This window comes from Rhipicephalus sanguineus, chromosome 4 (assembly GCF_013339695.2).
Source record: "Rhipicephalus sanguineus isolate Rsan-2018 chromosome 4, BIME_Rsan_1.4, whole genome shotgun sequence".
Lineage (NCBI taxonomy): Eukaryota > Metazoa > Arthropoda > Arachnida > Ixodida > Ixodidae > Rhipicephalus > Rhipicephalus sanguineus.
This window is the reverse complement of record NC_051179.1, coordinates 17,344,476-17,362,852: the sequence shown is the minus strand read 5'-3', so window position 1 is coordinate 17,362,852 and position 18,377 is coordinate 17,344,476. Positions and strand designations below refer to the sequence as shown.

The window sequence follows — 18,377 nt, the reverse complement described above, 5'->3', positions numbered from 1 at the left end:
TATTCGAAAAATATTCGAAATTTCGAATATTCGCACACCCCTAGTAAAATCTTTACACTCCTCTCCCACGCTGTAGAAGCACTACAGGCTCCTTGTCAATGAGCCCAAATCTTATTATCAGATTTGGGCCAAATGAGGTAACAACTGACAGAACAGAAGCTTCTGACATGAAAGGGAAAGTGCATCAACAATTTTGCAACTCATAGAAAGCTTACTCACTTTTCTTGGTGGGATCAATGCGATCGGTGTAGATGTAAGTAAGCACAAGTTCGAATGCCTCCGGCACAGCGTCCGGGAGCCGCACCTGAAGCGTGGCTGCTGTTGGGTACACGCTTCCCCCACCATCAAAAGTAGCCTCAGCCTGCAAACGGACACATGCGTGCATTAGAAGTCACACAAGTATTGGGTATCAAAGGCAATGAAGTGTTTCACAGTGGGTGAAATGGCATAGCTTATTCTCAAATTGTGCCAGGTGCTGACGCTCATACTCGTTGCACCTTATCCCTATGGAACCTGATTTAAATGAAACAGTGCATAAAAGCCAGCGCCCTTTTCTTTCTCGCAGAAAAGAGCTCCTGTTAGAGGAAGTCAGGGCAGACCCTCAAGGATATATTTAATGGGTGAATGTGGAAGAAACTGCATGAAATAAGATATTTCATGCCAGTACTGGTGTTTAACTAAGTGTCACTTTAGTAAGACTCTCACGTAACAATTGTTTTGCGTTCATAATTTAGACTATAAAGCCGTTGAAACATTTCTTTAAAGGGCAGACACTTCTTAAAAATGTACTAGTATTTGATAATGACTACTGCCGTTGCTAGGAGCAGTTGCAGCAGTTGTTCTTGTCTGAGAATAAAAGAGAGTAGGAGCAAGATGATGGTGGGGTAGAGGAATGAAGTGTTTCATCAAGTAAATCAGCTTGGCATTGTTATAACAACGCTGGACTATAAACAGTGGCACTCGGCTTGACAAGGCAAGTCGACACTTGAGATGAGTATGTAAAATGCCTGGTAAACAGTATTATAAAAGCAATAGTGTTACAAGCTGTTGAACCATCAAGCATTAAACAAATGCGGGACTCTGCACCGTCTTAATAGCTAAATGCTCATACGCATAGAGAATTAATAGAACAAACTTCAAATTGTAAGCTCGTGCAGTTTAGCTTGACACCAAGACATGGCTCAAGGAGAGAAGCAAAACTGTTCTGGCGTACTGTTGGAAAAGTAGCTCTCACACTTCATGCATCAGCTTTTTTCACAATGACGGGGGACAGCACACACCTCAGCTATCACCAATGCCTCTCGTGCCCTGCGGATTTTGTCACGAAGCCAAGTTGATCGGGCCGCCACAAAAGCCACATGTGCCAGAATGGACACTTCTTCCTGCACACACACACTTTCACAGTTAGACACAATTAAAATAATTTGAAATTAATTTCAGCTACTGTACATGCCAAGTCACAATCTAATCATGAAGCTAAAACTTTAGCGCAAAGAGTGTACAGCGGACAAAAAAACGATGAGGACAAGCGCTAACTTCCGACTATCGTTTATTGAAGCAACACACACATATATACCTGTCACATGTGATTACAACGATATCAGTCAACGCACAAGGGGAAAACCTAAAGAAAAAGCAGCAAAACTACACAGGGCCAACACGTGCGGGTGAATTTAAGTAATCTAGTTCCTTTTTTGTTAGTGCGATTGATGGCTTGCTGATGCAGCTTCCATTAGCAAACACTGCCGCCTCAAAAAATCACTAGATTACTTAAATTCACCCACACATGTTGGTCCTGCATAGTTTTGCTGCTTTTTGTTTAGGTTTTCCCCTGGTGCGTTGACCAATATCGTTGTAATCACATGTGACAGGTATATGTGTGTGCGTTGCTTCAATAAACGATAGTTGGAAGTTAGCGCTTGTCCTCGTCGTTTCTTTGTCCGCTGTACACTTTTTACGCTAAAGTTTTAGCATTATGAAATACCAACTAGCCCACTCCCACACCTTGCTAATCATGAAGCATGCTTTAGTGGGGGCTCCAAATTTATGTTGACCACGAAGGCCTTTTTTTTTGTAATGTATAGCTAAATGTAAGTTTTAAATTTAGGAGGGCCCTCGGTGAAATACAGTTGGGATCGAAGCTGTAACCTCGAGCTCGTCAGTACAATGCCACAGCCACCGGTCTACTGAAACAGGCATTTAAACATAACGATACAAGCAGAGCGCTGAGCACAAACTTTGAATTGAGTACTTGGCACACTGCAGCAGTTGACGCTCAACACCAACTGTTGTCATGCCTACAGTGCTGAAATCCAAAAGCACTTATAAGTGTAATCCTGTCAGCAGGCACTCCTTCATTTCTTAAACATAAATTTTTAAGAGGGATATGAAGACTTGACATTTGGAGAAGACTTAGACATATTTTTAGGATTACAGATTATTTGTAATTCGACATGCTCCCTCTATCCCATCACACATGAAGGTTGTGCGTACCGTTGCCAAACACAGCAAATGACTTTTCCAGCCAGTTCCGTAAAATGTGTAGCGTCTTCCTCATCATGCTGAGGACCTTATCACAGTGAAGAAAAGCTGCTTACTTGCAGATTAATGCATTCACCAGGTGAAGCGGCCTCAGCATTCTTGCAATTACATGCTAGCCGCATCACATGCTTTGTTGTTATTTTAGAAACTTGAAGGGTGAATGTACCTAATTGCACAAACAAAACTGTTTGTAACTTTCTTAAGTATAAACCAATCAGACATACCAACAGCACATGCTGCTAGAGCCGTCTATGCCCTCATCTATAGAATAAGACCTGTCTCGGCCCTCCCCTAGTGAACAAGCAAATGTCTTCTCTCATTAAAGGAGTACTGACACGATATTGAGACATTGCAAAAGGGACATTTTGCATTTCCTTGGTATGCAGTGCCTACACCTTCCACAGAACGGAGTTAGACAACATGTATAAAATATCTTACTTTGATTTTTAAAGTTTTCATAGCTGAGCATCCGCAAGCCAGCCCCACTGCAATGGACATTATCCCGAGTCAATACAGTTCCTCTGAGTTTGTGAGCTCTGCTTCCTGCATGCAGCCTAAATCACAGAAATCACTGTCGGGGTCACTGGATGACGATTCGCTCATTGTTGTTTACGTGCACCACGAGCAGATGACGGATTTGCCGCTAGTACGTTGCAGGTTGCTATCTGCCCGTGATTTCACACTGCTATGACACATCAGTGAGAAGCTGTTTCCTCAATATCGAAACCGAAAGTGTTTTTTTTAAGGTAGCGGTAATCAAAATATATTCGATGCATTCCCAGGCACCACAATACTTGTTTTAGGTTTCTCGACACCAGTATTTTTATATAGAGCAACAATCTGAAAATTTTAAACATTCAAGACCCGTGCAAAAATGTTCTACAGTGACTCACTAGACCGACGAGAAACTGCACGTCGCAGAACTGCTGTGTCTCGAGTAGGCGGCCAAAGTCGTCATGAAGTGTACATTTAGGGTAACAGGAGAACTGGAAGCGGAACATCTCACGGCTTCGCACATTGTTGTCAACAGTGCCACCAAATATGTACTGGGCCTCCCCAACCACAGCAGCCGCATGGAAGAGACGCCCCGATGGAACCTGTTGACGAAGAACACATGGCATGGTATATACGACATTATCGTTTGCTTTATTCTACAGGAATTCTAGAACGTCAGTTGTTTGGAATTTTACTCGGAAACACATTATGCCTTCTTCCTCCTTTCCAATGAGCAAATTCATAAAGCAATGCCAAGCCTGGAGAATCTCTTGCGTAGGTCATCAGATTATCTCTGATCACATAGACATGCACCAAAACCTTGGTACACCACTGCCTTTACACTCCGTCCCAATTGAAGCGGCACCGTGACGATTGTGTATCGATACCGTGACCTGAGCAGCAAAACACTGTGGCTGCTTAGCGATGGCTGCAGATAAATGCATTTTTTTGGAAATAATATCCACGACATTCTTGGTAACCGTAGCACATATCTACAAGTTTGCATGTGTGTGCGGTTGTGGTGGTAGGGGTGTTTAATAGCAGGACGAAGATGTTTCTGCCTATTGTGTTCTTGCCGTCCCAACCACCCCAAGCCTTGTGGTCACCTACAGTATTTATTTACTTACTCTATGACGAAATAACCTTTTCCTTCAACTAGGGGTGTGCGAATATTCGAAATTTCGAATATTTTTCGAATAGTGTTTGCTATTCGATTCGATTCGCACTGGAATTTTACTATTCGAACTATTCGAACTTCCCAAAAACAAGTACAGTGAATGTCCGACTGAAAGTGACCCCTTCAGATTTTCAATATGCTTCACCTCATCCCACCCCGGTGATGCGGCAAAGCTGCCTTTCAAGCTCCGTCACGGTCGAACTTTGCCAAGAGACAGTCAACATCTGATTGGAAGTTGTGCCTAGATTTTTAGTATGCTTCACCTCATCACACCCACGTATTGCGGCAAAGGTGCCTTTCAAGCTGCGCTGCGGTCGCAAATGTACTAACTCAGGAAAACGCTGGTTCCAACATGGAGATGAAAGATGTGGCAGAGGTGGGGGCTCAATTTATGCTGTTTTTGAACCTCAATTCGGGCAGGAAGTCCGAAAAATCGGAAGCCGAAGCTTTTTAGCAACCAAAATTTCAGATGTTCTCATATATCGACGTCTACGAGTCAGATTTGGAACTCCGGACTTGAAGGGAGCACACCCTTGTCCACCACATCAGTTGGGCTTCCACAGAAGTTGAAAGAGGAGGAGAGGCTGAGGAAATGGCATCTTTGCCTATCATGTGTAAAGTGTTGTTGGCAACACTTTGGTTGCACCAAATGATGTACATAAATAGAATTCTGCCTCTATATTGCCTCATTCTTGATAAGACAACTATGAAACACCACCCCGCCAGTGCTTCATCAACCTAGCGAAAAGAAAAGCTTTCATGTTGCTATCTCATAAGCATATGCTTAGGAATCCTCTCTAACTTTTTTTTTCTGGGATTTCGCTTTGAAGTATTCGAAAAATATTCTAGAAATATTCTAGAAATATTCGAAAAATATTCGATTCGATTCGCACTCACACTTCAATATTCGAATTCACTTCGCACCCAAAATTTTGCTATTCGCACAGCTCTACCTTCAACCCCTTCCCTTTGTCAATTCAGAAAAGAAACAAGAAAGGTGAGATTCAAGTTCAATGAAGTGTCAAATTAATAGAGACATTACCTCACTATCTGGGGATGGTTGAATAATGGACCATGTCTGAGAATCCAGGTCAAAGCTGCAAGACGAGCAAACAAGAGAATTTATTAAAATTCAGCCTGAGCTAAAGTACTCTGACATGCTACTAAAAGCATGTATGAAACTACCACGAAAGAAGCCTAATGCAGCACTGAACAGCCTTGTAACTTTATTATGAGCCTTTCAAAACTCGCATTACAAGTGGCAAAAAGACTTGGCCCAGTGTCCACTAAATATGCAGTACACCTGCAACAGCTTGGCAAACAATGATTGATTCACAAAGAGCCTCCGAGATTTTGGATGAAAACAATTTTTGTTTTCAAGAGGCGACTATGGAACACAAGCAAATTTAATAATAATAACTGTTGGGGTTTAACATCCTTAAACCATGATATGATTATGACAGACGCCTTAGTGAAGGGTTCCAATATTTCGACCACCTGGGGTTCGTTAACATGCACCTAAATCTAGGTACATGGGCCTCAAGCATTTCCGCCTCCATTGAAAATCACAAGGAAATTAAAAACAGCTGAAATCATATACTGTATATTATTTAAAAAAAAAGAACCTTTCCATTTATCACTTGCTCAAAAGTACTGACGATTCAGGGTCATAGGAGAACAGAGAGCTCCTGGCTGCTTTTTGTAATTCTTCAGTGCCCCAATAACATGCTCAATGCAGATGAACACTTCACTGTGACCAGCAAACATTCTGCGACCACAAATGATGAAACACTGTATCAACAAAGTCGAGTTTCATTATCAATTTATCAAGCTGTAATGTCACTGATGTCAAGGTTGCTGTTGCACAAGATTGCCCTGTACTGAGACCAAGTGGACTCACCAGTGCAGGTCATTTGGTAGAGTGCTGTCTGCAGTTCCTCCGAAAACATACAGGTGTCGGTCGAAGGCAACCATGGTATGTCCGTAACGTCGTGTGGGTGGTGCAGGTGCACCGCGGAGGATGTGTTCAGTAGAGATCCTGCTCCAGCTGCGACAAAGAATGTTACACTTCATCTTGCAAATGCAAAGCCAACCGTCTGCCTTTCAGTGCCATCTAATGAACAGAGAGAATCATGAAAGCTGAATAATGTGTGAGCCCATTTCGTGAGACAACTTGCACGTTATATCGCACATTGCCTTCAATCCTTTTCAGAATTAACTTTCAGACAACTGCATAAGATTTCCATCCCAAATGTGAAGTCATATACATGTGAAGTTGTTTAAGCACATTGTCGCCGTCATATTTTGAGAAGATCACTACTAGCTCTTTCTATGTCCCTATCATCACAGACAATGAAAAAGCCCGACAAAGTGTGTTTAGTGTACCATGGAAGTTACATCTTAATTTGTGTTTAGGAGACGAAAACAGTTTTTACGACAAAGAACATGACGAGATGGTCAATTTATCCCTGTACATAAACATGCTGCTTTGAGCATCTATTCTTAATACATAAACAAGAAATAGGCTTTCCGCGTTCATAACATACTGACTGGCAATGATAACCGACCTGAAAAGCAGTAATGCCCCTGGACTGTTTTGGGGTTTCAGGAAGTTAAGCTGGATTCACATGACGAAGTGAAGTGTTGACACAGCACACAAATGAGCATGCTGCCAAATTACATTGCCCACATTCACAACTTAGACAACTTGGCAGCAGTGTGATTCATTGCAGCTCAGAGATGCCATAGCCACTTGCACACAGAGTGAAAGAGCATGAACAGGTCTTCGTGACGCACTCTGTTAACTGGAACTTTTCTCTCACATAATCTGATATGCTGTAATACTCTTCCCAAGTTAAAAGGTTACTTGGTGTGCAATCAATGCTTCTTCCACTCACTACTTGTCCTTGAAGTGGAACTGGAAAAGGCTGTTGGTGATCTTTGCACCGCTCTGGCCAGAGAAGACAAACATGCTGTCACGAGCCACAGCAACGGGGAAGTTGCAGCATGTTGGTGGACAGTCACCTCGTTGTGGTACCTACAGACATCCAAGAATGAGTTGGCCTTTGTATGCAATACATTCTAAATACGCTGTTTTGCTAGTAACACAACTGAGGGGAAGTGCTAAATCAACCTCTGCAGTTTTTATGAATAATATAAAACTCTTGCTGCACTTGTTTGGTGGTAAAATATTCTGCAGTCATGAAGAAAGAGAAGGCCAACCTTAATTAACACCTGGCATCTGTACTTGTACTGTACATAAAACAAAAATAGCATGCAAAATGGATTGCCCGCAATTTTGGCCTAAATAGGATGCTTTCATGACACAGTACAAAACATGACTGGGCATGAATAAAACTGGACACACAAAGTGTTGACTTTCAACTACCTTAATTTACACATTGTGACAAAATTGTGTTGTACGCATGCTTCGCGACAAATAGTTTTTTTTTTTTTACAGACTCACTTCTTCCCAGGTCCTGGAGTCACCTAGCAAGGAGACGCACCACATGTCATTTAGCCGTGCATTGCCATCATAGCCAGCAAAGATCCAGAGGCGATTATCATACACTGCTGCTCCATGGGCTGATCGAGGCACTGGCATGCTTTGAGAAAAAGAACATATTTGCCAAGCTAGCTTAAACAGTTAAGAAAAAAAAAATAATGGCATCTATGTTCTACAGCAGGATTATTATATTTTTTTTATTCAGCCATACATCAAATGAAAAAGCATTCTCATTAAGCAACAACCTCTTAACCAGTTTAAATTACATTTCTTACATTTAAAACATGCTTAAGTACCAGCTAGTGCTTTCAGAAGATATTAGTGTCTGATATACGTACTTAAAAACATCTGATATCTATCCTCTGTTTGCATTTATTGAGCTCTGGCTTAGCATTTCAATTGTTTCTTTTTATTAATATTCAACAGTGTTTACACAAATTAAAGGCCTTATAAAGAACTTGGCCACTGTAACATTTTCTTTTAAATGCAACACATTTCATTGAAGTAGAGATTAAACATATAGTAGTATATTAAACCTACATGCATGTTTCACACTGGTTTACAGCATTAATTTATCCCACTTTGTTGCTTATTCACAGACTTTGCTCTCAACAGAACTACTTTCATTAAGCTCCAGTACATTGTGTCTAAAAAGTGCAGTAGTAAAGTTTCAAACAAGTATGGAACGAAATGAAAAAGCCATCTGCCCAATACTGTAATTGAAGTTGATATTTCCAGCAGTACTTGTGATTTAAATAAAAAAGCAGAGAGGTACATACCGGCCCTCAAACTTCCATTCAGTCCATTGACCAGTTGTAAAATTGTACTCAAACAGGTCATTCTTGTTGGCCAGGTTTGAATTAGAGTGGATGTCCCCAGTATAGCCCCCTGAGAAGTGAGGAAGGAATGACCACTGTATAAACCACTACGCAAGAGCTTTTTGTGCAGGATATCGATCTACATTTTCTTTCGTTTCAAATGTAAGTCAGCACAGACATAATTTGCTATTTATACTTTCAATCATGTAGCTACTTTGGACACATCTTTTTCCCAACATAGCATGCCCATTTTGCTGAGTTAGTTGCTTAAGAAACTGCTTTAACTAAATAACATTTTCAAGAATTAGTTAAGAGCTCATTGTACATTGAGTTGTGTGTTAGTAGCAATGAGTATATACAAGCTCTCACAGGCCTCACGAAATGACCAGTTGCAACCTTTTCTCCTGTTTCCTTACTTATCTTATTCAATTGATCCTTCTCTCTTTCTGCATTGTAATAATTTTTTTAAAGCATTATGCAAAGCCAACTCACCCAAATGTTACCATTTTGCTTTAAATGCAGTTAACGTATGAAAATACATGCACCTACTAGTATGTATACAAAAAAAGTGTCCAAGACGTGAAGTTTCACAGAACCCTACATTGTTACAATAAGAGCAGGCTCTTCACCATGGAGTAAATACTTGTCATTGTGCTCATACATGCATAACAGTGAAAGAGCAAGACAAGACAAAAAAGAAAAAAAAAAAGAAAACTTCCCAGTCCAGCTTCCATGACTTGAGCAGCCTATCAACACTACAGAAAAAGCATGCGCTGGCAATTTACTAACATGCTTCTAATGTACCAAAACTTGCCACTCAGTGTGCAAGCAACCAGATCAATATTGATTCAATAAATGTTGCAATACACAATAAAAATGGTTACATTTTAATTACTTACTTAAATTCTGAGATCTTACCTGCCAAAACAATGATATGATTATGACGCATGCTGTAGTGGAAGACTCCAGATTAATTTCGACCCCCTGGGGTTGTGAGTACATATGTGTTCTTGCATTTCGAACCCATCGAAATGCAGCTACATTGGCTAGTAATCAAACTCGCTACCGCTTGCTTAGCTTAGCAATGAAATGCCATAGCAGCTAAGCTACCAGGGTGATGTGTTACATTTTACAACATGGTATCACGACCAAAATGTCCTCCAACAATGTTCATTTACGGTACCACTTTAGTATGCAGTGACAATTAAGACAACCTTGGCCAAGCATACGAACTTGGGAGGTTTCTCGTGGTAGTATACGTAGTATACATGAGGCACATTGCTTTTGATATGAACGAATGAGTAGCAGAAATTTCGGACCTAACATTATCGTGCATGCTGAAGTTAACAGAAGGTTATAAATAAAGTCCCACCCCAATTCTAAAACTGTAGGAAGGAAACACAAACTCACCAAAAACAAACATGCTCTTCTCGTGAACTACAGCAGAATGGTGGTAACGTGGAGCTGGTGGATTCCCAGTCGTGAATGCCCTGAAGTAAGGCAGCGAAAACAAGCGTTACGAAGATTCCACCATGCAGGTAACAGACAGGTGCACAAAAAATGCTCCAGTACTTGCCTTCCCCACGACTTGTCCCGAACGTCAAAACGTAGCAGGTCATTCAGCATCTGCTTCCCATTGTCACCACCGAAGACATAGATTGCGTCTTTGTATGCTACGACAGTGTGTTTGCTCCTCCTACAATGTTTTTATTTTGGAAATTAAATCACTCCGCAACAGAGCACATAAGCATACATATAGTAGGTTTCTTACTCTGTCATAATAGCCAGTTACTGCTTGCAACTGATGTCCCTGGCCATGGATGAACTTTTGCATTTCATGTTAACATGAAGACAAGCTTAGAACCACTATAAAACAGCAGATGGTACAATAAGCTGGTATTCACCAACATAGGTGTGATTGCTGTTAATCATCAATTAACACTACCACTCTACATGGTAAAGGATAACCAAACCCAAAGGCACGAAAGTGGACATTAAAGTTACTCCTTGACCAGTTTGACAGAAAGCTATCAGCAGTGAAAGCAATAAACTATACACACAGTGGCCGAAGATCTCACAACAACCCATATCTCTGTTTTATCATACAGACCCTACAGCAACAATATAGCACTTATATCTAATGTACTGTGACTTACAAATAAAAGATTTATCACCTTCAGTTTAGAGAAACTGGAACTCTAAACAAAGCAAAAAATTACGATTCGTTAGCCATAAATGCAGAACCAAACCTCACTTTGTGTTGGACACACTGCTTTCATGTTTAGGCCATCAATACATATCAATTATCTCTTAGGACTACAACACTGTCAGTTATTTGCTTCTTCACTACAAAGCTCTCATGGCAGTTAATAAATTTTATGTGTGAAGGACACTGAAGTTAATGTTTTAATTACACCGCTAAACTGTGACTTCTCTGTAATTTGAGCATTTCAAGCATAGCATTATAAAAGGACAGTTTTATAGTGCTATATTTCTGATGGCAAAACAGCATGGACTTGTTCTACTGGCTGAATTAGACATACAGACATGGATGAGATATACAGAAATAACTGAAATGTGTAGAGACCTTGCTCCCACAAACTCATCACAGTGTGGCATCTGACGCCATCGGTGCACAGTCTCAAAGGGTCCAAAGTCCAGTGTAAGGCATTCCGCACTCTCTGGCCAGTTGTAATCAAAGTCCAACCCTGGAGGCCTCGCAATGGCCATGTCAGAAACTGCTCCTGCAAAAAGCGTGATGGAAACAGTACCGAAAAAGAGGACAATGTCAACAGTATATAACCAAACACGTACACTTCTGACAATAAGAACAACACGTTAGCCTAGGATTTTGATATCAATCAATGATGCGCCCTGGTTTTATGAATAATGCAGTGTCCAACATTAAATCAGTAGCATTAGCTGCAGGTTCTGGTCATGCAGAGAAAACAAGATGTCCCAGTTATGGAAAGATAAGGAATAAAATGTGCATCATGGTAATGCTCATGTGCACAACATTCGTTCCACTAGGCAGCTTCTGGCAAATAAAATCTCATACTGGGACTAAGCAAAGTGAGTTTTTCAAAGCAATGCTTTCTTTGCCTCCCCCATAGGCTCTCCTGCTGCTTTTTTTGCCCAGTAGATCACACAGACACAGGCTTGAGCATGGGACAGTACTTAATACTTCACCACACTTCATGTACAGTCACACTCAGTATGACTTGCAACATAGGAGCGCATGGCCTCACGAGTTCAAAGACTGCCCATGGCTTCCACTAGCCCTTATTTCCATAACTAAACGCTGTTTCTTGCACTCGGGGATGATTCCAAGTAAGAAAATATCATTTAGTTGCTGAAATGAAAACAAGTTGAAGCCATGCATAATCTTTGAACTCATGAGGCCACGCGCTCCCGTGTTGCAAGTCATATTGAGCGCCACTGTACCTTAGTTGCTATCCCTGGAAATAACGCAGTTATATGTGCAGCAAACATTTCCTAAATATCCTCTGTGCAACAAATATATACATCATCAACAATGCATGCTGCTGTGCTTGTTGATTAATGGTTATTTACCGAAACTGCAGAGTACCAAAAGACAATGTATGACAGAAGCTATAACGGCTGCACCTGTTCTTGTTGCTTCCGTGATCCCTTATCTGTTTCTGCGCCACAGTTTAAGGGCATGAATATTTTAACAAAGCCATACAGCCCGTTTTGTCAATAAGTGATTCATTTATTTATTCGTTAAAGCAAACCCTTCTAACCCTATACTTTCCAGGAGTTTCAGGCTATATCAAGTACGTCTCTTGCTGAGTGAAGTGGAGTTTGCTATTGCAATATTTCCAGGTTCAGCCCACTTTAGTCTATTCTACTGAGTACGTGTAGTCTAGAAGCCAGAAGTATATGTTGGTATATGCCAATTCGGAATACACAACTTCTGCCGCTATGCACAATTTGGTATGTGGGAATTCACCATAATGGATACGTGGATGTAAATCCTTCAAGCTGTGGGCTCATACCCACTCTGAGGGATTGGCCAAGAATTGGGTAGCTCAAAATAAAATAATTAAACTAATAACAAGTAAGTGTTTTTCGCTGTTCTGGTTGATTGGTAAGAATGTCTTTCACTAGGCTCACAGTATATAAGTAGGTACGTGCCATGGCTATAGGGACCTGAATAGACGAAGATGTGTTTAAAACCTTAGAATATTCAGACATTCTTTCTTTAGGAGCTTCTTGGAGACTGCAGCGGGGATGTTTGCTTTACCGTGGAGTAACTTTTAGTTGTTTCAGGGAGACTGTCAAAATTAGTTACTAATAAGTTGCGTTTTATTCACTTCTTCTTCTTCAAAATTTTTGTTGGTCTCAATAATAAATAAACCCTCCTTTCAATACCACTTGAATCTTAATGCCCCGCAATGGGCATGTGTCATCAGAAAAAGCAGCGAAACGAACCCACCAGAGCATACATATTTTCTTTTGTTTTAATTTAGCAACTTTAGGTTTTATTTTGTTTCCTATTTTCTGTATATTTTACTGTTAATTTGTTAAAGCAATGAGCCATCCGATTCATGGTCGATCCCCTGGGATGGTTGCAACCAGTTAAATGAAAATTGTTGAGCTACATAGAAGGGTATAAGGATAATTGAAAACATCAGATCAGTAAACATAAATGAGGGCTCCGCGTACAACAGATTCCCACATTAAGCGTACATGGAATCTAGCAATTTATTATTATTTATTTTTTCGTTGAATCGACTTTGAGCACAACTGCACCTCAGGAGCTCTATCATTGCTGTCCACAATGGATTAGTAGAGACTGGGAGGTAGCTCACTCCTAATCTGGTGACGGGGACAACGCACTCGCCACGGACCTGTTACTCACTTTATTTTGATATTGACCACACTATACTAACGTCGCAATCGCTTCCACAGCGTTAGCTATTGCTGATGCCGAGCTCTCGCAGTCCGTGCCCCGTGCGTCCCACGTAAAACGTTTCACACCTGACGAAGACCGATTAGGCAAGCACTGAAAATATGCGGCCAGTAGTCCACTACTGTGGTCGATTAAACGCTTACAGCGAACCATGTCACATCGGGGAAATTCAGATCAGCATACATCACGTTCTGTGGCGAAAGTGCCATAAAAGCAATCGCCTACGTACGAAAGCAGTGAAGTCTTTCAAGCCGCTCCCGCACAGCCAAAGAGCGCAAGACGGTGGATAAAAGCCATCGATGACAGGCGCATGGGCCTGTGTGACAAAACTTCGCAGTTATGTCGTTACATCACAACATTTCAGTTTAGCGAGCCTTTACTCTGAACAACCTACGATATGTAAACAAACACAAGCCGCAAAAGCCGTCGCAAGCAGCAGACAGGAAAACCAACTGGAGGAAGTGAGCGCGGAGGTGGGGTCGCTGCAAACATGTCTAATTCTAGGTTGCTGAGCAGTAAACACTTTAATAAAGAGGAGTAATACAAATTCACGCGATAGAGACGACTGAACAGAGCATAGAAATAAAGTGACGGGCAACGTGACTCCAACATTTCAGCTGCACAAATGCAGCCCTCCTGCTGGGCTGCTTGAGTTGCTGCCCAATTTGTCCTTTCAGATGGTTCATTTGTCTATGCCTTCCAAAGCAAGCGCTGCATGGTCACGTGGGCGTTTGTTCAACGTGGAAAGCGGGAAAGCATAGAGGCATAGTGGTGGTGAGGGGTGGAGGCGTGAAGCACGTAAACTTTCGTGGAGGCGTGGACTGCGTGCGTGCGCTTTCGAAACAGTCGGCAACTTATCCTGTTGTGCATCGTCGGTGCTGTCGTATCGCTACGTATCGTCGTCTTACACCTCGGCACATCGACAGTGCGCCGATCGCAACGGGCCGCTCCTAGTGCTGCTGCTCGCCGAAGTCTTCTCACGTGATGGGCATGAACTGCGTTAAGGCTACGGCAATTATTTCTTCGAATATGACACTCTGAAAGTCGTCCACATCGGGAACAAAAGATTGGCGTACTCAACAGGCTCATTCAGCTCTTCATCTTGGGATACATAATCGGGTAAGCACTACGTTCGTTAGTATTCTTCACAAAAGAAATTGCTCTTGATGATGTGTTACCGCGCTTTGCTCTCGTCGAATTAATTGTTTTCGGACGTGCTCAAACATTGAAGATATCTAAGAATTCGCGCGACCAGCAGTAGCCTATATTTGGCATAACTAATATAAAGATGTGAATCTAAGCTTGTAAAGTCGAGGGCTCCGACATGATTGCGCGAAGGAACAATTATGAGGTGAATTGTTTTCATCAGAACAGCTTCAAGCTCATGTCGCTCGACCGCCTTACGCCCCGTGAGATTGTCTTGTCATTGCCCAGAGTACATCGAACCAATGTCCTTTACTTGAACGGGCAGATAAAGCGCGGTATTGTTTTCTACAGTTAGCTCGTCATTATCTTTGGGGCGTCTAGCTGTTGGTCTTACACATCATGAAGAGAACGGCCACAATTGCCGGCTCTCTGATGAACCACCAATTGTTTCCACTGTTGTCACCCAGTCCCTTTTCTCACGGATAGAAGTACATCTATGTGGTCAATTTTATCTTTGTTTTATATAGGGTAATTATATAGCGTCATATTTTTAAAATAATTGTGCTGATCTGAAATGTGCAGTGTATTCATTACTGACCACAAAAGCTATGGTCAGTATGGAACAAAACATAAAAAAATGTAAGTCTGTGAGGATTTCTCGTTCGAATACAACTTGTCCAATTTACTTTCTTCATAGCCGGTCTCTTGAAAACGTAACATCTTGCTGGTACCTTAGCTGGCATCCATATAACTAACAATGTGTTCTGGAAATTACATGCAAAAGATATAGCATCCAAAGCAAATAAAACACTGGGTTACCTTCGAAGAAACTTCTTTCTCCACCGCCACAAATGGAATATGCATAATCTGTATGGGACTTAGGGCAGGTCACGTAAATACACATGTTGGAAGCTGCGCAACTCATTTCATTTTGGCTAACTACCAACATTTAGCTAGCGTCAACCCAAGCCAAAGCATCTTGAAATCTCCTCCCACTAGCCGCCCACCAAAAGCACATGTGCATTTTTCTGTTCCGTAAGATTTTTTATCATAGCTGTAAATTTCACTCCCGATTAAATCAACCAGCACCCTCCAATTCTCTTCACCATAATCACCAACAAAAAAAATCTGTCACCCATTCCAACACAGTAATTTATGCCCCATCATATTTTCCAAGAACTTGTAAAGAATGGAATTCCCTACCTGCATCATTAACAAGCATCACCGACTGTATTAAATATAAAAACGTCATTAAAACACTGATTACTTAAGTACCACTTTTGTGTTTCGTTTAGTAACAGATTATTTTGCTGGTTGCCTTCACCGTCTAATATTCACATTATTATTAATATTACTATTCACCATTTGCTTTAGTATGTTATTCTATGTAAATTGTTAGCATTTCTACTATTTGTGCCTCAATTATTTTCTATATTTGTACGAAATGAGATTTGTCTTCTTTTTTACTATTGTGAATTGGCTTTCCCCTCTAAAATGTACTCAGTTAACCTGATGGTAGAGTAGATAGGTTAACTAGCCCCACATATGGTGTGCAATACAGGTATGTCATCGTCTATCAAAAGGGATACCAGCAGTTCAGCACCTTCACTGCAGCTACAACAACAAAAGTCAAGGGCGTTCTGTCCACAGAAAATGTCTCTGACGATGCATTTTACCCATTCCTCGAGAACAAGTCTGTCTACAAGCGCATCTGGGATATTGCAGACATAGTTGTCCCTCCACAGGTAAGGTGCAGCCATTCTTTCGCCCATCATGGGCTTCCATGGGAGAAAGCAAGAGTATTGTAATCAACAATTGATCATGTATCTGGAGTACAATGAAATGGCGCATATTTGCAATTATATGCAGTGGAATTTATAGGGCTCATATCCTCTTGCAACAATTCATAATCCAAGAGCCAATTAATAAATTATTGCAACATGAATTTTCGTTCTCCTAAACTAATGTTTTTTTGTTGTTGTTGTTATTGTTTGTTTATGAAGTTTTCCGTTGAAGTGATCAAGATAAGATTTTTATGACAAGGACAATTGTCAACTATCCGTTGTAGCTTTATGCTGTACTGTCAGGTGATTGATAATTTTACTTCTCCTTAATGAACTGTATTTGTTTTGGTGCTACTAGGTATGGAATATAGGCAAATAATTGGTTGTCAAATCATATAGTAAATCCTAATGATGTTAATATATTTATGCGCTTACTTGATGTACATTTATGCTACTTATCGTGATAATTAATCCAAACTTTAGTTATTGTTATAGATGTTCAAATGTGCCTTGTTGTTTGGTTGTAACATAATTTTTATGAATGTATATCTACGTTATGGATGTAAGATGTTTTATACATGTCTACCTAATCGATACAAAGTGTTGCACCTCCTTGTAATGACTATCATGAGAAGTTTAGCAGTATTTCTAAAAGAGGAAATAAAAATTAATTTCCCAAACATAGAAGTAGTATATCAATAAATCGATGAAAGTCTCATTCATTATTTGAACCATGCGACATATTCACAGGCACTAAGCATCAGCAGTAGTCACGCCGAGGGTGCGGTTTAGCAGGGGTGGCAGTGGTCCCCCTGAAATTTTAGCCTCCATCGCATTCAGGCCTTCGGATTCTGATCATGAATGGACCATTTATGTTGTTCTCAAAGCTACCATGTTTCAAGGCTGTTGTGATGTTGCAAACTTAAAGAACAACAATATTTTCTTAAAAACTGCGCAGTGACAGGAAACAAAGATGGAAAGTCGACAGACGAGTGTTTGCCTGTTCATCTTCTTTTTTTCTTGTGTCCTGCCTTGCTGTGCATTTTGTAAAAAGCTGCATTTATATCACCTCACCTAGCTGTCAGCACTATTGTAGCGACAGAGAAGAGGCCGACACCCGTGTTGCCCTGGTTGAACACTTCTTCCTTCTTTTTTGCGTGCTCTCGAGCAGCCCCGCCTTACGCCCGCTTCTTCGCGCGTATTGTGCGCGGCATGGCGTTTCCCGCCAACGTTTTCCCGCGGTAGATTCAACATCCTCCCGGGGCCGCGCTGTGGTCGTTTGCTTGCGGAGAGGTACAGCCGACTAGCAGTGCGCAGGACTTGCCGGTGGTTTGGGTGGGCGTGTTCGAAATACCTGTTGATGCCGTCCCTGCCTGGAAACGCCTCGACCACTCTGACGAATTCCCACTGCAGCGCTGACACGCTGTCGTCATTTACATTGACGAAGACACAAACGCGCAGTCGCGACGAAGACGATGGCTCGCAGCGATCGGGAGCGCTCGAGGCGCAAGCCTTCTTTCTTTGTTTCCACAGTCGGAAAAGCTCCTTGTGTTTCACACGCCTTCGCGAGTACTGCATGGTGGAAACCATGCCAACAGTCGCAAGTTCTTGCTGGTAGCCCCTCGACGTGCTTGCTGGTTGGGAGGTGCGATCGTGTCAGCGCCCGTGCTTCTTCGGGTTCCACGCAGAGTTGCGTTACAGGGTGGTCATCTGCTGTCACGCCTCCCTGATCTTGAGATGCCAGTGAGAGGCAACGTGGAATGCGAAGGCCAGAAAGCTGAGAATGTTCCGATGCCGTCTTCTTCCACAAGTCCTCGACGTCAGGTGGTAGAGGCTCTTCCCAATCGATGCCTTTGTCGAGCATGTCGTCCAAAGACGGTTCACCGTATTCGTGGATGAGGCATCGAACACGGCGCGGACCTTTGTAGGCACGGCCTCACGTCGGACTACCGCATGATGAGGCAGGTGAAGGGGT

At 41.7% G+C, this 18,377-nt stretch overlaps 3 protein-coding genes across 11 annotated transcripts in view; 2 read left to right on the top strand and 1 right to left on the bottom strand.

The window, feature by feature from the left end:
- LOC119389503 (leucine-zipper-like transcriptional regulator 1) overlaps window positions 1-18,377 on the bottom strand; it is a 166,122-nt gene that overhangs the window by 9,981 nt on the left and 137,764 nt on the right. Inside the window, exons 1-12 of one of the 3 annotated variants that reach the window (XM_037656796.2) lie at window positions 13,702-13,930; window positions 11,124-11,280; window positions 10,113-10,232; window positions 9,947-10,026; window positions 8,498-8,606; window positions 7,680-7,818; window positions 7,111-7,250; window positions 6,114-6,260; window positions 5,256-5,310; window positions 3,435-3,638; window positions 1,281-1,382; window positions 220-361 (exon numbers count right to left, since the gene is read on the bottom strand). In XM_037656796.2, coding sequence (XP_037512724.1) covers window positions 220-361; window positions 1,281-1,382; window positions 3,435-3,638; window positions 5,256-5,310; window positions 6,114-6,260; window positions 7,111-7,250; window positions 7,680-7,818; window positions 8,498-8,606; window positions 9,947-10,026; window positions 10,113-10,232; window positions 11,124-11,266 — 1,381 coding nt within the window. In that variant the 5' untranslated portion in view covers window positions 11,267-11,280; window positions 13,702-13,930. Of the gene's footprint in view, window positions 1-219; window positions 362-1,280; window positions 1,383-3,434; window positions 3,639-5,255; window positions 5,311-6,113; window positions 6,261-7,110; window positions 7,251-7,679; window positions 7,819-8,497; window positions 8,607-9,946; window positions 10,027-10,112; window positions 10,233-11,123; window positions 11,281-13,701; window positions 13,931-18,377 lie in introns of those variants that run through there. The other 2 variants (XM_049414450.1, XM_049414451.1) reach the window with 2 other exon arrangements.
- The window catches only part of LOC119389505 (sesquipedalian-1), a 147,862-nt gene that overhangs the window by 26,480 nt on the left and 103,005 nt on the right, over window positions 1-18,377 (top strand). The gene's annotated exons all lie outside the window — the stretch shown is intronic.
- The window catches only part of LOC119389507 (ubiquitin carboxyl-terminal hydrolase 32-like), a 214,190-nt gene that overhangs the window by 154,758 nt on the left and 41,055 nt on the right, over window positions 1-18,377 (top strand). The gene's annotated exons all lie outside the window — the stretch shown is intronic.